This window comes from Lepisosteus oculatus, chromosome 28 (genome assembly GCF_040954835.1).
Source record: "Lepisosteus oculatus isolate fLepOcu1 chromosome 28, fLepOcu1.hap2, whole genome shotgun sequence".
NCBI lineage: Eukaryota > Metazoa > Chordata > Actinopteri > Semionotiformes > Lepisosteidae > Lepisosteus > Lepisosteus oculatus.
Window position 1 is genome coordinate 630,310 of NC_090723.1, and position 16,821 is coordinate 647,130.

The following is a 16,821-nucleotide window of genomic DNA, read 5'->3' on the forward strand; positions in this document are numbered from 1 at the left end:
AATGTTATTTAGCAAATTAGGGCAAAGTGGTGCTGCCTCCCAGCGCTGGGGCCCTGGGTTCAACTCCACACATGGGGTGCTGTCAGTGTGGAGTGTGCATGTTGTCACTGTGTTCAAGGGGGTTTCCTCCAGGTGCTCCGGTTTCCTCCCACATTCCAAAAATTGACTTCTGGGAAAACTGGCCTTGATGTGAGTGTGTCTGTGTGTGTCCTGTGATGGACTGGTGTTCTTGTGCACAGTGCTTTGATTGGCTCTGGCTCCCCCATGACCCAGTATTGGGTGAAGTGGTTATAAAATAAAAGGATGGAATGCATATAAGGAAATATCGTTTGTTAGACCTATATTGTTTGACAACATCTCTAAATGTTTGGAGCATTTATTGATCCCAGCACAGGGAAGTTAAAATTTCTTAGCAAATTACCTAATATATAAGATGGAAAAAGAAAACTTCCAAGAAGTGCATTCACTTTAAAAAAGAAGTACAAATGACTACTCTGTTCATGCCTTTTGGATTAAATGAGCTCATTCTCTATGACATCATTACAGTTACTTGCAGGGTTGCTCAGATAACACAGGAAAGAGATCAGAAACAAATATGGTTTAACAAACAATATTTGTTACCCTTAATGAATTAGTGAATGTTGCTGGAGGTGAAGGACTCCAGTATTTATGACTGCACCTGCGTATATCAGATACCAGCGATAAATGGTTTGTGTAACCTGACACCCAGAGTGACCCATCCACTCTCGCCTTCGCTCTCCTGCGATATGAAATCTCTCACACTCGGGGTTTCTGATGTAATACTAGGCTGCTATTCAATCCCTCTGTCTGCCTCTGCGGCCATAACGTCTCCCATAACGCACCTTCCCTCCCAGGGCCTCGCTTTTCTGCTGTCTTCTCGAAAGCCCTCCGCAACACTCCCCACTTGTCCTTCCCTGCCCGGGTGTCTGATACAGCCCTGTGTTCAGCAAGCCCTCTCCCCTGGCCTGGTCTCCCCATGTCAGACTTGTACCCAGTCCTTCACACACCCCGGGAGTGCTGGTTCATGTGCTGAAGGGTTTGGGCTGGCGAAGATTCAGCACACATCAGGGTCCTGTTTCCCAGATACAGACCCCCCCCTGCGAGCTCTGCACGGGCTGGACTTACAGAGCGAGTGTGGGCAGGGGGAGAGTAAGGGGGCAGGAAGGGAGATTTGGGGCAACAGGAGTGAGTGCTGCGGTACAAACACCTCCGCCATTCCGCCGCCCTGCTGGTGGGACCCTGGATCAGCCATGTGCTCCAGCCGAGCGGCGCGGTTCTGACTGCAGCGACATGACGCCCTCTCTTGTCTCCCTGGCCCAGGGTTCGGATGCCCATGTGGTGTACAGGATGCCTGGCGAGGAGCTGCCCATGCCGTGCCCTGGTGAGTACAGTGCAGGAGCCCCTGCTGCTCCATACAGCCGTCGCCTTCCTCAGGTGTGCTTGGCGTAGAGGTAGTTACACACCTCACTTTGAGCTCCTGCAGGAGGGGGCAGGAATCCCACAGGACTAGGAGGCATTGTCTGGAAATAACCAGACCTATAACAGAGATGACTGGTCAGACCAGAGAAGGGCACAGAATGGAAGTGTGCTTGAGTTTGGCACCAGTGGTGCTTACAAAGGTCCCCTCTACACCAAAGGGTGGTAGTTGTGAAGGAGTCATCATAAGTGAATGTGGGTGGGATTGATGGATAACGCAGGTGTTCTGTTGCAAATAGACAGTATTGGCTATATTTCAAAGGTGCTGGCAGTGTAGTGTGAGATCTGTAAACTGCCGCAGTGCAGTTTGCTTGATTGTTCTGGAGTGCTTTGTTAAGGGTGTTGGTCTTGAATTTCTCGCTGCCCTGCCTAGATGGAATCACTTCCTCTTTGACTCAATATGGGTGACTGTGTGCAGTGCTGGCCGATCTGTACTGAGCTCTCTCTCTGTCACCCAGGCTGCTCTGTCAGCTCCAGCAGTGAGATGTCTCGGCCTGAGCAGCTGACCCCCAGCAGGACCCTGAGGAGATCCAAGAGACAGGTCAGGGCTGCTGTCCACCTGTGGGAAGAGTACAGAGTCACTCCCACTCTGGTGTCTGCCTGGGGAGACCAGATTAACATTCAACACTACCCCATTTCATATTAAATGAGTACAATTTCTGTTCAACCCCTATTTCTACTAATGAATCAAAAGCATTTCTGAGTGAAGTCCTCAAAATTAGTGACTCATTAGCAGAGAGCTTTTCCAGATCCTGTAACATTTCTAAAAAACAATTGCTTCCCATTTTCAGTCCTGAAGTACAGTACTTCCTCTTGATTTTCACTTGAGTCCTTGTCTCTTTACAGTGTTTAAATCATTCCATTGCGCTGACACTGTCGATATCTTTTAGGAATCTTTCAAAATTTGACCCAGATCTTCCTGTGTTTTGGAAAAGAGTCACGAGAAGTTCTGTAAATACAGAGCAGGAACTGTGACACAAGTGTTCATTTTTATCAGGGAGGGGTGTAGTTATAAGAAAGCCTTTAGCACAAACCAGAAAGGGGAGTGCTGGTGTCTTAAGCTCTGTGTGGTAGTGAATAGGTTTGGGACCTGAAGCCGAATCTGTTTCTCTGCTGCCCCCTGCAGGTGCACCGTGTGCATTACACCATACAGAGCGAGACCAAGTACATCGAGCTGATGGTGGTGAATGACAATCACTTGGTGAGTGTGTGAGAATAGTGCTCGTGGTGTTTTCATTGCGGTTCCGATAGGCAGGGTCGTGAGCCGGCCCTCTGCTCGGTGACAGGGAGAGGAGTTTTAGACCTGACGCTCCAGAGAGCTCTGCCTGTCAAGGTGCCCATTCAGACCACGGGCTTGACCCTGAGGGCCAGAGAGCACTGTGTCCAGCCTGGGCTGTGCCTTTGGCTGATACGGCTGAATCCACCAGGCTGGATAGATTCCCAGTGTGCTTCCCTTGGTGCATGTCGGAGACCCCTGTGTTGTGCGCAGTGCGCGTGTGTGAAGACATTACCGACAAGACCTGCATCTGTCCTCCCCCCCCAGCCCCAGCTCTCCTGCTGGAGCTGGGGGCCCACAGATTGCCAAAGCAGTTAACGGAGGAGCAGCAAATGGGATTTTGTGGGACATTATTCTAACATTTAAACACAGAAGGGAAAGAATGGTGTGAAGTGTTGGGGGGGGGCGGGCGGGTGATTTTGATCTCTTTTTATCTTTTTTATCTCCTTTATCGCTACAGTTTACACAGATCCGGAGTTCTGCCTCCCAGACCAGGAACTTTGCCAAAGCTGTGGTCAACATGGCCGACGCGGTGAGGAGCCTGCCGGCTCGGGCTTTTATTCTATTCTCCGAGACAGAGCTCTTCCAAAGCTCTGTGCTGCTGTGCGCAATGTGCAAGGGTTGGCAGTGTGGAGGTTAGGGCTCTGGACTCCTGTCCCAGGTCACACTGAGGGCTGACAGTGATGTTAATGGACACGTTCTCTCCACACCTGTGGCCCCTAGACCCCTAGTCTTCTCACTGAGGGACGAAGTGGACAGGTAAAGAAATCTGGCTTTTAGGATTGATCTTGAAACCTGCCAGTGCACCTGTAGCAATCCTTCCGTTTAACTCCAAATACTTTTTTAAAAACCAGTGATTTGTTTGTCCAGCACATGAGTACAGGCAAAAGATAACACCGCTGCCCTGAGGAGTGCTTTACTTGATCACAAGGCAGCAGGTGAGATGGGCTACGGAGGAGCTCCTTCTGCGGCAGCGTCTCGGGGCATCAGCTTGGGCAGAGTAGCTGGGCGGTTTGCTCCTGGTCGCCCAGTGAGGGTGTCTGCAGTCTAACAGCTGAACAGTGGGGGCTGTGTGTGACAGAGCTGCACGCCACATGTGACTGGACTGCCTGTTGCGCGCTGGCCTCCGATCGGGCCCTGAGCTAAGCACCGCGTGGTCGGGGCTGACCTGATGTGGGTTGAGGTGCAAGTGTTCAGTAGGTGTGCTCATCTTTAATTTATTTCTGGATAGATCTATAAGGAACAGCTGAACACCAGGATCGTGCTGGTCGCCATGGAGACGTGGACGTCGCAGAATATGATCTCCATCGACGACGACCCCCTGGTGACCCTGCGGGACTTCATGAAGTACAGGAGGGAGAATGTGAAAGAGCACAGTGATGCAGTCCACCTCTTCTCGTGGGTATTGCAGACAGCCGGGGGGGTAGCACAGGAGTGTGTGAGATATTAGAGGCAACCTAGCAGCCCAGAGATGTATTAAATGCAGGGGTATCCTGGGTGGTATTACTGGCAGGTACCACCCAGGTATTACTGGCTACAGTCATTTGAAGCACATCAGTGTGCAAGGCAGGACAGCACACATATAGAGTTTATTTTTTCAATTGGTACCACCCCTCCCTCGTGATTTATAGCCACCTCAGTTAACCAAGACAAACCTACCTGAGGACATGGATCACAGTGAAAGCCAGCATGCTCTGTTAAATCAAACAGCCAATTCTGAGGCTAAATGCCAGTTCAGTTCCCCCCCTGTGTAAATGTTACCCTTTAGCTCGGCTTTAGTTTTGTAGGTTCAGTGAAGTTCCCTCTGTTCTGTTTGTTATTGCTGTTGATGTTATTCTTTCCCTGTCCAACAGGGGGCGCACATTCCGCAGCAGCCGCAGTGGGGCGGCCTACATCGGGGGGATCTGCTCTCTGACCCGGGGGGGTGGGGTGAACGAGGTGAGAGTCAACTGGGTCTACCGACACACCTGGAAAGAGAGTGCAGGTTGGTCCAGATTATACCACACACTGGGCCAAACAGCAGTGCAGAGGTGGCAGAGCTATAGCCCTGTGCTGGGGTTACATGCGACTGAGTTAAAGATAACAGCAGAAGAAAGTGTACAAAGAGAGGAGGCCATTCAGTTTAGCCTGTTTTGGTCTCTGAAGGTTAACCGAGGTTAGCTGTTTCTTGAAAGAAGGGTATTGGCTTTGGTACCAGGACTGTGTGTAAAGATGTCTCTTGTTCTTCATTTTAAATTAATTTCTCTTTGTTTTCCCCTTGTCTCCTCTGGTTCATGTTTGGGTCTCACTGGGTTGACTGTGTCAGTGTCTTTGAGAGTCTTGCTTGAGTCAGATCCCCTTACAACTTTTGAAGAACTATTGTTGAAGATGCAGAAGGTCCAGTTCTTTGAGGAGCATATTCCTTTGAGCCCAGTAATGTACCTGATCTGCTCTGTGTCTCCTCTGAACAGTATGGCAATGTGGGTCCCATGTCCATCACGCTGTCTCAGAACCTGGGCCAGAACATCGGTATGATGTGGAACACAAACCGAGGCACAGCAGGTAAGAACATGAGGGCTCTCCAGTGACGGGATGAGATGGTAACCAAAACCCCACGCACCCCTGGCTTCTGCCTGGCTCATGGAGTTCAAACCCTTCCTGGCTCTTAGTGCACAGAAGCAGTTTCCTGTTTGCCATCCTGATAACCAGCACTCTCTCCTGAAGGTCGAGTGAATTGGAGCCTTTCGGCACATCACCAGTCTTCCCGTGTGAGGTTACAGGGTTTGTAGCTGCAGGTGGAGAAGTGAAGCTCGCACAAACTGGCAGATCCAAATCGGGTGCCTTTATGTCAAGTATAATCCGTAAATTGTAATTTTTTAACAAGAAAAATTATAGCTCTCGTTGGTTTGATCGTGGTATTCCTGGTACACTTTAACATGGGCGCTGTCTAAGAATTGCATCTTAGATGCAATTGCATTGAGTTGCTTGTTGCCCGTCAGAGCGGAGAGCAGGGAGGACTCTTCACAGTGCGGATTATGACCACACTTCCTGCTGGCAGGGATCGGGGCATCCACCCAGGGTCTGGATCTGACCCACCTATCCCAGCAAGCAACAGGCGCAAGGCAGGATACACCCTGGATGGGGCATCAGTTCATCACAGGACACATGGACACACAGTCACACCAGGACCGGTTTTTGCAGAATCCAGTTAACCTACTAGTGTGTTTTTGGACTCTGGAGCACCTGGATGAAACGCATGATCACGGGGAGAACATGCAGACTCCACGCAGACAGCACCCCAGGGCCCCAGAGCTGCGACAGCCTTGCTAACCACAGCGCCACCGTGCTCCCGGGATCGGGAACAGGTCGCTGTGATCGGAAACCCGAGACTCCTGCTCCCAGCCACTGCGGCCAGAGCCTTTTTCTCACACGGATGCTCAAGGACTCACTTGTCAGAGATGAGAAGTTAAAAGTCAGCCTTGCGAGTGAAGATCAATATCCACTCACTCTTCCTCTGCAGGGGTCTGGTAACACACCACCCAGGCTCGCGGGCTTTGACCTTTCAGGACGTTCTTGCCACTGATATCATTATTATTGTCTCCACGTCCCGTCTAACTTGATTCTGTACCTCGGACACAAGGAGAATATAACCCTGTCATCGTTAGGCTGGTCCTGCGTGCAATGCAGGGTCTGATGCAGATGCTCCTGCAGAGGGTGAATGTTTATTCCACAAAGCATCACAACGGTCCAAGAACAAAGACAATTCCAGGGTGTTTAGGGGGCAGTGCTTATTTTAATTTGGCAGGAATAATACTTGGGGTCATAGAATGAAGCTTGTAAGGGAGAATGGAAACGTCACCCAGCTGTCAAAACTGTTTGGAACATGGTAAAGAATTAGTGCCCAACGTCATGCATAAATTATGAGAATGAGGGATTAATTAGTCATTACGAAACTCGTATAATATTCAAGTGCTGTTAGCATTATATGGGACAGTTTGCCTTTATAGCCCATTGTCCTTTTAAATAATTACTGTTTCGTGTGTTGTGCACCAGTTGATTTGTGGCTGTGTGATCACAAGTGCTGCTGTACTCGGTTACCTGTTTATACGGCAGAAGAAGACACTTCAACACCTAGAGCCTCAGTGACCTGCCTCAGCGCTGTAGAGGGGGTCATAGGGCCTGGACTTGAGGTTGGCCTTGAAACCTCAGCTGGGGCAAAGGTCATACCCTTGACCACAGTGCTTCACTCACACTCTGCTGTTTCAGTGGGCATCCCAGTCGTTATTGTAAAAGAGCATTTGTTCTCAGTGGGCGTACCATATCAAAATCAACAACCTGTTGAATTAGGAGTTTGCTAGTAATTCTGCAAAGATGAGTGTTTTTACATTGTCTTGGCTGGGGCCAAGGTCTGTGCCCACTCTTCTGTCTCAGGGGGTTAGTTTCCTGGGGCTGGCGTCTCTCGGGGAGAAGAGCACTCCTGCGCTGGACAAGGCTGCAAACTTCTAGGCTTGGAACGCTTTTATTCTTTTGACTTTACAAGCCGAGCATGTAACAGCAAACAGATGTGGTTTTTGCCGAAGAGGAAATGGAGTGGTCTGTGCAGACTGTGACAGCTCTAGAGCGGCCTGCTCAGTAGCCCTTTAACCTGCGCGTGGCTGCTGTGCACCTGGCTGTGTGATGCTGTGTGACACTCTTGCTCCTCTGTGGGCAGCGCAGCTCTGCTGGCGTCTGCCTCCGTCGCCATCTGCTGCTTTTCTGCTCGTGCCCGAAAGGTCTGGAAAGCCCGTCTGGTCACTTCCGCTGCCCGCTCCTGGAGTGCGAGGCCTTATCTGACAGGTGCCGCTTGGCAAGTGTGCCCGCGGAGCGGCTGTGTAAGTGGGGCAAGAATGGATTAGTACAAACGACACTCGCCTTCCCCCACAGCGCAGGCTGAAACCGAACACTGACGGAAAATCCATACATTCTAATTAACGAGCTTCTTTGCCACCCTCAGAGAAGGGTCGCACGGCTGGTGTCTGATGACTGCGGCTGGGTTAATATTTAATGGCTGGCGGGCGACGTACACACTGAGGGAAGGGGCCCCACGCGGGGCTGCGCGGGGGGTCAGTGTGGCCGTGGCTGAGAACTTTTCGGAGGCTGCAAACCCCAAGACCAGGACTGCTTCTAGGCTGGGAGCCCATAACTGTTGCGAAACAGGCTTTCGTTTCTCATCAGAAATTAAATTGTTGAAAACTGACCCCCGGGGCTATTTCCACTTACCTTGTTTTTGAAATGGAGTTAGAAATCCACATTACTGCACGTGGTGAATTTGAAACTGATGTCTTGCATTTCTTTCTCTTTCGACTCCCTCTCTTCCTCTCCTTCTCTGTCTAACCTCTCCATGGCTCTCTATTTCTCTGCCCTCTCTCTCCCTCCCTGTCCTTCTCGTGTCTCTCGCTCACACAGGGGAATGCCGGTGTCCAGACACCTGGATGGGCTGCATCATGGAGGACACTGGGTAAGTCCCCTGTCCGCTGGCTCTGAGGTGGCCACTGGCTGTCTGTTCAGATTCTTGGACAAATCATAGACGCAAGTAAATCACCCTGTGAGCTGCTCTGCCTCCCCTCCAGCATGGCTGCCCTGCACACATGGGCGCAAGCCAGTCTGTCTCTTGCTTGTGTCCAGGGTCTCTGGGGCTGTGGCAGCACTGGTGCTCTGAGGTAATCTGCATACCCATAGCGTGCTTTTGTGTTGAAGCCTGGCAAAGAGATTTCCTTGGCACTGAATACACTCCTGCTGAGAAAGAGAGTTTCCTTGGCCAGATTGTTAGAGTGCCTGATTCCAGAGGCAGGTGCTCTCCTTGTACAACAAACAGTCTGAGGGTCTTCCTGTGTCCATGTCTTCTGAGTTTCATTCCCTCCTGATTGAATAACATGAAGGCATCTGTAGGAATCCCCACCTTATAAGAAGTTTATGTGAAAGTTCATAAGTCCATTACTCTGTTTCAGAGTCGGTGCAGTGTAAGCACAGTGGAAATCTGCCCTGAATGAGGTTAAGTGTGTGTGACCCCACTTGACCTTTGACCTTTGTGTTGCAGGTTCTACCTGCCCAGGAGGTTCGCACGGTGCAGCGTGGACGAGTACCTCCGCTTCCTGCAGCAGGGCGGAGGCAGCTGCCTCTTCAACAAGCCTGCCCAGGTGGGTCCAGGAGCTGCTCTGGATTAGTTATCATGCAGCCAAGCAAAGCCTGCCGTTTAACCACAGGATTGGGGCCCCCCTCCTGTCTGCTGCGAGGTTGGGGTGCACCGAGCTGTGTTTTAGAAAGAGGCATCTTTGTGCTGGCCTGGTGTTTCTGGATGTGCGTACTCCAGCTGACAGGGGCAGTGTGGCAGGGAGGAGCAGCACAGAGACGGGACAGTGGGAGATGCAGAATGATGGAGGAACAGGGAGGATACGAACAAAGAACATCCAGCTCCTGCATCTGTGCAGAAACAGAAGCAGTGAAGAGCACACAGAGGAGGGGTGTAGCCCAGCAGGACAGTGATGGGGCTGGGGCAGGAGGATCTTTTAATCATTTATCTGGACCTTCTTTTAAGTTTGTCTTGTGCTGAACTGGAGCTGCTTGGTCTCTCTCTGTTGCCAGCTGCTGGAGGCCCCGGAGTGTGGCAATGGCTTTGTGGAGACGGGCGAGGAGTGTGACTGTGGCTCTCCGCTGGTAAGACACGCACACGCCACGCTCGGCACAACACCATGGAAAAAACCGAGCAGACATGAACACTGCAGCCCTGGAGTGGCTCTGGGCCCTGCACAGCAGGCAGATGCCTCATGTACACCAGTGTGGCAAATACTGGTCAGCTCCTCTGCATGTGTCTTGTCTTGTTTTTGTATGGTTCTCCATCAATCGGAGCTATGCAAGGGTACTGCTGGGGTTGCGATGTATCGGAAGGTACTGAGGGTACAGAGTGGGCACTGGGGCATGGAGGCCTTCTGAGACACACTCCTGTTTCTCAGTGGCGTTCCAGCCTCATCTTTTAGGAAATGCCAACTAATTATTTACTCTTCAGTACGAACAAAGAGCTGTGGTCTTCAGATATTTTTGGGTGAGTAAGAGAATTTGGACATGGGAGAAACACTGATGTTTCGTGCCCAGCCGTGTCTCGGGAGCAGAGCGGGTGAGGGCGATTGGGAGGTCAGGGGCAGTGCTGACGCTCACTCGCTCTCTCGCCAGGAGTGTGCCAAGAATGGGGGAGCCTGCTGCAAGAAGTGTACCCTCACCCATGATGCCATGTGCAGCAGCGGGCTCTGCTGTCGGGGCTGCAAGGTGAGGAAAAACATCCTTTTACTTCAACTGCTTGTTCTCTGCTTGAGAAATCCACTTTTTAATGGGGGGACACTGTGGGCGTGACTGGGCTGTGCTGTCGCTATGGGGCACTGTGGGTGTGACTGGGCTGTGCTGTCGCTATGGGGGGTACTATGGGCGTGACCTGGCTGTGCTGTGTAGCTACGGAGGAGCACTGTGGGCGTGACTGTCTGTGTTGTGTCGCTATGGAGGAGCACTGTGGGCGTGACCGTCTGTGCTGTGTCGCTACGGAGGAGCACTGTGGGCGTGACTGTCTGTGCTGTGTCGCTATGGAGGAGCACTGTGGGCGTGACCGTCTGTGCTGTGTCGCTACGGAGGAGCACTGTGGGCGTGACTGTCTGTGTTGTGTCGCTATGGAAGAGCACTGTGGGCGTGACCGTCTGTGCTGTGTCGCTATGGAGGAGCACTGTGGGCGTGACCGTCTGTGCTGTGTCGCTATGGAGGAGCACTGTGGGCGTGACCGTCTGTGCTGTGTTTTGCAGTACGAGATGCGCGGAGTTGTGTGCCGGGATGCAGTGAACGACTGTGACATTCCAGAAACCTGCACAGGAGACTCCAGCCAGGTGAGAATGGAGTCTCATTGATCTTTTGCTCAATGTCATTCTCTTATATTCAACATTTATACATGTCCAAGTTGGTCAAATACTAAAATTAGTATGATGTATGATGACAGAACCTGATACTGAGGTAGAGACGTTAAGGAGCAGGAACCCCTCTCTGAATGGGGGGACCCATCTCGTCTGGGTGTAGCTGTAGCCCCAGAGACCTGAACAGATCAATGAGCAACATTCCAATCCATTCTGCAACAAGATTTCAGTCAATCCATCTGTTATCAGAAAGTTGTTTCTTCCTGCTTAAGGGTCATGGGAACAATTTAGAGACATTTAATCTGCCTTCCATGACTTTAGAATGTGGCAGGCAATCAGAGCACTCAAAGATGCTGCAAAGCAGGTGTGCTAACCACCCTGATTTCAGCCAAAAGTGTGTAATTAATCAGTGAAGACTTCAATTTCTTCTTAATTATTTGATGGTTTTTCAATTAATTAATTTCATTGATCTTGCTGCTCAAGCTGCTTGCGGTATTTGCCAGACTTCACGCCTCTGCTTGAACTAGATCATTTGCATGCTTGTGAATCAAAAGTTTAAAGAGGCAGGGAGACGACAAGCTGGGTCCCTGACTGTCTGTCCTCTGTTCTGCACACAGTGTCCTCACAATGTCCACAAGCTGGATGGCTACACCTGTGAGAACGGGCAGGCAAGTTCCCTTCACCTCCCTGGGACGGGACGCTCCAGGCTGGCTGTGATCCTGGACGAGCAGCGTCACAGCCTGACAGAAAATGACCGCAGTGTCAATAAGGCCACCTCTGATGCAGTCGAATGTTTGCACAGATTCTGGGTAGTACGTTAAGGTGCTAAGGCAAACAAAGATGGAGCTCTTTGATCGTGGGATCGCGGCTGGATCATGTTTCTAGCCGACTGAGACTGTCGGCCCTTGCATTGACAATCTGAGCTGCCTGAGTGCTCACAATTCAGCTCACCTGGGGGCGGTTTGTTTGCCGTGTGTAGGGTGGGATTCCTGGTACAGGTATCTCTTGGCTCTTACTGACACAGCGACCTCTGTGGCCATGAGAGCAGCTGTGTGAGAGCTGTGAAGCTCTGGGCTCTCCCTCTCTGACTCCCTGTCTCTCCCTGTGTGACAGGGCCGCTGTTACAGTGGGCGCTGTAAGACGCGGGACGGACAGTGCAGCGGCCTGTGGGGTTACAGTGAGTATGGCTCATGAGAAGGGACACGAGCTCTGTGGCCTCTCCTTTCTCCTGAAGGAGCCGGGCACTCGGAGATGAGCAAGGTCAAGACAAAGTGACTGTCTCTGCAAACTGTATGTGTCTGGTCGCATTTTCCAGCATTTAGTAATGTCTCAACACACTACACCCAGAGTCAGAAGATTCTGGTCACAAGAGAATGGGAATGGGATAGTGTTTTCCACTTCTGAGATCGACACTCGGACGAAGATCAAATCTGTGGGTTTGTGAATTTCCATTAGCTGCATGCAGGCCCCTGTGTCTCCAGTGATCCAGTCCTGTTGGGTTTTCACAGGCTCTGCGGACCGGTTCTGCTACGAGAAGCTTAACTCTGAGGGCACAGAGAAAGGCAACTGTGGGCGAGACGGGCCAGGCTGGATCCAGTGCAACAAGCAGTGAGTCGGTCTCGAGTTGTGAAATTGTTTTCCAGGTCCCAGGGCCAGTCAGTACAATTCAGTCATTTTCCTGCAGCAGGGTGGGATCCTTCTGGACTGGCTGTTTTTATTTTGCCAGTTTTGGGGACATGCTGCCACTATTGACTTGAGCGAGGCTGCGCTGGGTTAAAGACCACCTGTTCCTGAGCTGTTTTGCTGGCCTTTAAGAAACAGTGTAAGGAAGCCCCTGTTGACGTGTGACCGCCTTTGTTCTACATCCCCATGACCTGACGTCACCGCGAACTGGGGGGTAATTAACGGGCTCCTGCCCTGCTGGCTGGTGTCAGGAAGGCCTCACGGAGCAAACCCAGTCCCACAGCAGCACTAGCCCTCCAGCGCCTACATGAAGTCAGCATAGCCCTGCGCCCGCCGTCCTCCCTGAGTCACACAGTCCCTTGTGTTGTCAGCAGTGCTGAACTGTCTCTTCACTCCCTCCTCTTCTCCATCACTCCCGCCATCAGGGACGTCCTGTGTGGATTCCTGTTCTGTGCCAACGCCACAGGGAAGCCGCGCTTCGGCGAGCTGTCTGGCGAAGTCACCAGCCTCACGATCTACCACCAGAACAAGTACCTGGACTGCCGGTAAGGACCGGCCCTTGCTGCCGGCACCCGCGGGGCGGAGAGGCACTTCTGCTGGGCTCGTGGTCACACGGGGGGTTACAGGAGAGCACATTACAGACCGTGTGAAGAAACCCTGCAAGAGCTGCAGAACACTGACAATGACTGCTCTCTGGTTAATCGGTGTCCGGAGAAGTGGAAGCTATCCCATAGATTCAAATATTATACAGTAAATATAATAGTTTCACAAACTCAAAGACTGAACCAGTTTCCAGACGATGTGCAGGTTTAGATGTGGTGTGTTGAAGAGCTGCGTCTGCGTCTGAGTGGCCGGTGTGCTTGTGCGTAGGGGTGGCCACGCGCTGCTGGACGATGGCACGGACCTGGGCTACGTGGACGACGGGACGCCCTGCGGGCCCAACATGATGTGCCTGGAGCGGCGCTGCCTGCCTGTGGCCTCCTTCAACCTCAGCACCTGCCCCGGCTCGTCCGACAGCAGGATCTGCTCCCAGCACGGGGTGAGGCACCCCGCTGACTGACCGCACGACTGACCAGTCACACGATCAACAGCAAAGACTGACCTGCTGAGCTTTTTTTACTTTTTAATGATTGGAAACAGTTTACATTTAAAATATGCATACAATGATTAGCTCTTTTTTTCCATCTTTTCTTTTAGGTTAGAATTGTACGTTTTTAGAGCTATTCATACATGGCAGCAGATAAGGGGGATTAAATACAGACATATATTTGCTTATTCAAATTTGTATTCTCTGGTCATTTATAGAAAAAACACAAAATAGTGAAATCAGGTCATAATGGGTGGTCATACATTTTGTCCAGGTTAACCAGTATTTTCTAAGCATGTCTGACTGTAAATTGAGAGAAAAGGTTATCCTTTCCATTATGTACAGTGCATCTCATTCACAATATCAATCCACTCTTTGGATGTCGAAGGCTCTTTGTGATTGCTTTTTCACTAGCAGCTAGAAGACTTCCTAGTATGTATCTGTCTTTTGGTTCAATGTGATCAAAGGGAAAATTTACAAATATGTAACTGAGAATTCAAAACTTCTATAAGTTATATTATAACTTTACCATCTTACTAAGGGCTTGCTGAGCTCTTTGCTTTTGATTAACATCCCTGATCCTCCTTGCCACCATCTTTTCTCATTTTGTCTCTCGTGTAAAATTCCTTCAACTCAAAGGGTTTTATTGGTATGACCGATCAATCACAATGGCGATCGAAGGCTGGTGTTTCTGCCAGTTTTCCCTAAAGCAACAGCCAACAGTGTAACTAGATAATTTAGGTCATTAAGAACAGCTGAAGACACACTGGCTGGTAACTACAGCTGCAGCAACTCGTTAACAAGCTATAGCGGAACAGAAAAAAGAATATTGTATCTGTATATATAACAGAGTAATTAGCAGGACATTGAGAACTAACAGCTCTGTCTGCTGATTGGCCCCAAGGAGAAAATAAAACCATAATAAATCATGAAATATTCGCATATCCCACATAGTATAGCAGACTAAATATTCCACACCGTCGCTTCTGTTTCTCTCTGCGTCTCTCTCACTTGAGCCCTGTGCTGTCTGCCTCAGGTGTGCAGTAACGAAGTGAGGTGTATCTGTGACCGGGACTACACGGGGAAGGACTGCAGCGTCTACGATCCCATCCCTGACCCCAAGCCGCAGGGCGGGCCGGAGAAGTACAAGGGTTTGTGTTGCTCTGCAGCGCCTCGCTCTAGACACACACACACACACCGCGCCGGGATGACGCTGTGCAGCGGAGCGTGGTGCGTACCTTTCCCTGCGCCGCGCAGAGCGCCCAGATAGCAGCGGGCACGCTGGCTGTCCCGCGCCGCCCCACCTGTGTGCTTGAGAGCCTGCACTTCCTCATCCGCTGTTCTCTGAGCGGCTGGGCTTGTGGCCTGCCGCCACAGCCCTGAGCGGCTCTTTACCACTTTACCTTCCAAATACGGCTTATAGAGCCAGGATCTGCAGGAGCACATCGGGCAAAATCAAAAAGTAGACGTGAGAATTCACCTCAAAGAGCTAGATGTGGGAGAGCAAGTCTCACAACCACCAATGGCACGGTGATCCAAAACACTCACCCAGTAACCTGTGTGAATTACTGAAGAGTTTGACTTGTCTGAAAGGTGACTCGGCTGGTTTAGTGCACGTTGGTCTTTCGGATTGTATTTTGTGATGGAGGACACTACTGAAATAGTTACAGCCACACATGTCTGTAATGTGTTACAGTACAGAAAGACTCCAAGGAGGAATAAAGGGTATTTGGTAGTAAGAAATCTAATGCTCATACTTTAATGGTGAGTGGTTTTCTGGAGGGATTGTTCTGCAGTGAAACTCTGATTTGAAAACTGAGTCTTAGAGAGCTGTGCCTCTGCTTTACAGTGCCCCCTACAGGGCAGAAAGTGCTCTGGCATATTTACCTGTTTATAAAGTAGGGGGGCATGTGTACATGTTTTTTTGACAATACTACTACTCTAATACTAGCTCGTCGGGAGCTGGGGCTTTAAAGCTTGCAGACACGGTCCTCCAGCCAGCCCTGGTGTGGAGCTTTGGAAAGGCCTCCTCACCACCAGGGGGCACTGTACTTACTGACCCAGCCCTGAGCTGAGGGGGGGAGCGGGTGGAGGTGGGGTGCATCTAGACTGTATCTCAACGTGTTTTACTTATTTCTTGCAGTTTGCCAATGAAAGTCATTTGGCAATGTTGTGCAAAGCAGAGCAGAGGCAAAGGGGGTGCCCGGTCGAGAGAGGCAGAAGTAATGAAACACCCCCTCGTTTTCTCTGTCCTTTGGCTCTCCGTCTCCTCTCCCCCTCCCCCTGTGCCGCCCGTCTCTCTCTCGCCAGTCGGTGTTGACAAGATGTTCTGTGGTTCTGCTGTTTCTGACGTGTGTCTGGTGGTATTGTCCCCCTCCCCTCCCCTCCTCCCCTCTGTCCCTTTACACAGGTCCCAGTGGCACCAATATCATTATAGGGTCCATCGCAGGTGCCATTCTCCTGGCAGCTATAGTCCTAGGGGGAACAGGATGGGGATTTAAGTAAGAGCTCTGGCATGCCTCTTGTGTTCCTGTCTGCTTCTACCTGATATTGCCACTCACTTCCTGACCGATGGGGAGGGGGCCCCTTGAAAATCGGGAACTCCAAAATGCTGCAGGAAAACAACACAAATTCAAAAGAGGGCCCGTTTCAGTCCGCCTCCCTGCGCTGTCTGGGTCTCGAGCTTCTCCGTGCTTTTTAAGACTCCGTCCCGGCGAAGCCTGGGTGCACACCCCCACCTAGACCAGCCCGATTCCCAAGGTGCTCGTCTAGGCCTGTGGACCAGCCGCTGTTTACACCAGTGAGCCCAGTCCTACCAGTTACAGAGGGGAAACTCCACTTCCCTGCAAGTGACTGTGCCCAGCTGTGTTCCGTGTCAGGGCTCCTGCATACGTTTCCTTAGACACATTTACACACACACCGCTTGCACACGGCTTTCACACAGGTTACTCATATAGTTTACACAAGCATTACACATGGGCTACATACACTTTCCACATGGTTTACACAAGCATTGCACACATTATACACAGGTTACACATACTTTCCACACACAATGCACTCTCTGTACTCTTCATGCACACCATAAAGTACAAAGCAGATTGTACACATCTCCAGATAATCCAAACAAAGTTTACAGAGCTTAAATATTAATGCAAAACCTGAAAAGCAAGCAAGCACTTTCTGTCACAAGTTCCTCACCCTGTCGATCTTGACACCTGAGCTTTTCCACAGGCATCCACTTTAGTGTTTCACTAAACATGCTCCATCAAACAGTATTTATAGCTCAGGTGAAGATCAATCACTTTGGACTGTACATATACATAATTTCATTGAGGAGTGGAAGAACAGACGAGCAGTTAGAGTTGGGAAGA

At 50.7% G+C, this 16,821-nt stretch overlaps 1 protein-coding gene across 6 annotated transcripts in view; it reads left to right on the forward strand.

Annotated features, from left to right (window-relative positions):
- The window catches only part of adam11 (ADAM metallopeptidase domain 11), a 47,676-nt gene that overhangs the window by 20,068 nt on the left and 10,787 nt on the right, over nt 1–16,821 (forward strand). For 2 of the 6 annotated variants that reach the window (XM_015361998.2, XM_015361997.2), the window contains exons 7-25: nt 1,342–1,402; nt 1,956–2,038; nt 2,624–2,698; nt 3,234–3,305; nt 4,005–4,171; nt 4,627–4,711; nt 5,224–5,314; nt 8,198–8,249; nt 8,829–8,928; nt 9,374–9,445; nt 9,959–10,051; nt 10,573–10,653; nt 11,295–11,345; nt 11,791–11,854; nt 12,186–12,285; nt 12,786–12,905; nt 13,231–13,399; nt 14,484–14,598; nt 15,858–15,948. In XM_015361998.2, coding sequence (XP_015217484.1) covers nt 1,342–1,402; nt 1,956–2,038; nt 2,624–2,698; nt 3,234–3,305; nt 4,005–4,171; nt 4,627–4,711; nt 5,224–5,314; nt 8,198–8,249; nt 8,829–8,928; nt 9,374–9,445; nt 9,959–10,051; nt 10,573–10,653; nt 11,295–11,345; nt 11,791–11,854; nt 12,186–12,285; nt 12,786–12,905; nt 13,231–13,399; nt 14,484–14,598; nt 15,858–15,948 — 1,742 coding nt within the window. Of the gene's footprint in view, nt 1–1,341; nt 1,403–1,955; nt 2,039–2,623; nt 2,699–3,233; nt 3,306–4,004; nt 4,172–4,626; nt 4,712–5,223; nt 5,315–8,197; nt 8,250–8,828; nt 8,929–9,373; nt 9,446–9,958; nt 10,052–10,572; nt 10,654–11,294; nt 11,346–11,790; nt 11,855–12,185; nt 12,286–12,785; nt 12,906–13,230; nt 13,400–14,483; nt 15,950–16,821 lie in introns of those variants that run through there. The other 4 variants (XR_001480201.2, XM_015361999.2, XR_011183950.1 and 1 more) reach the window with 4 other exon arrangements.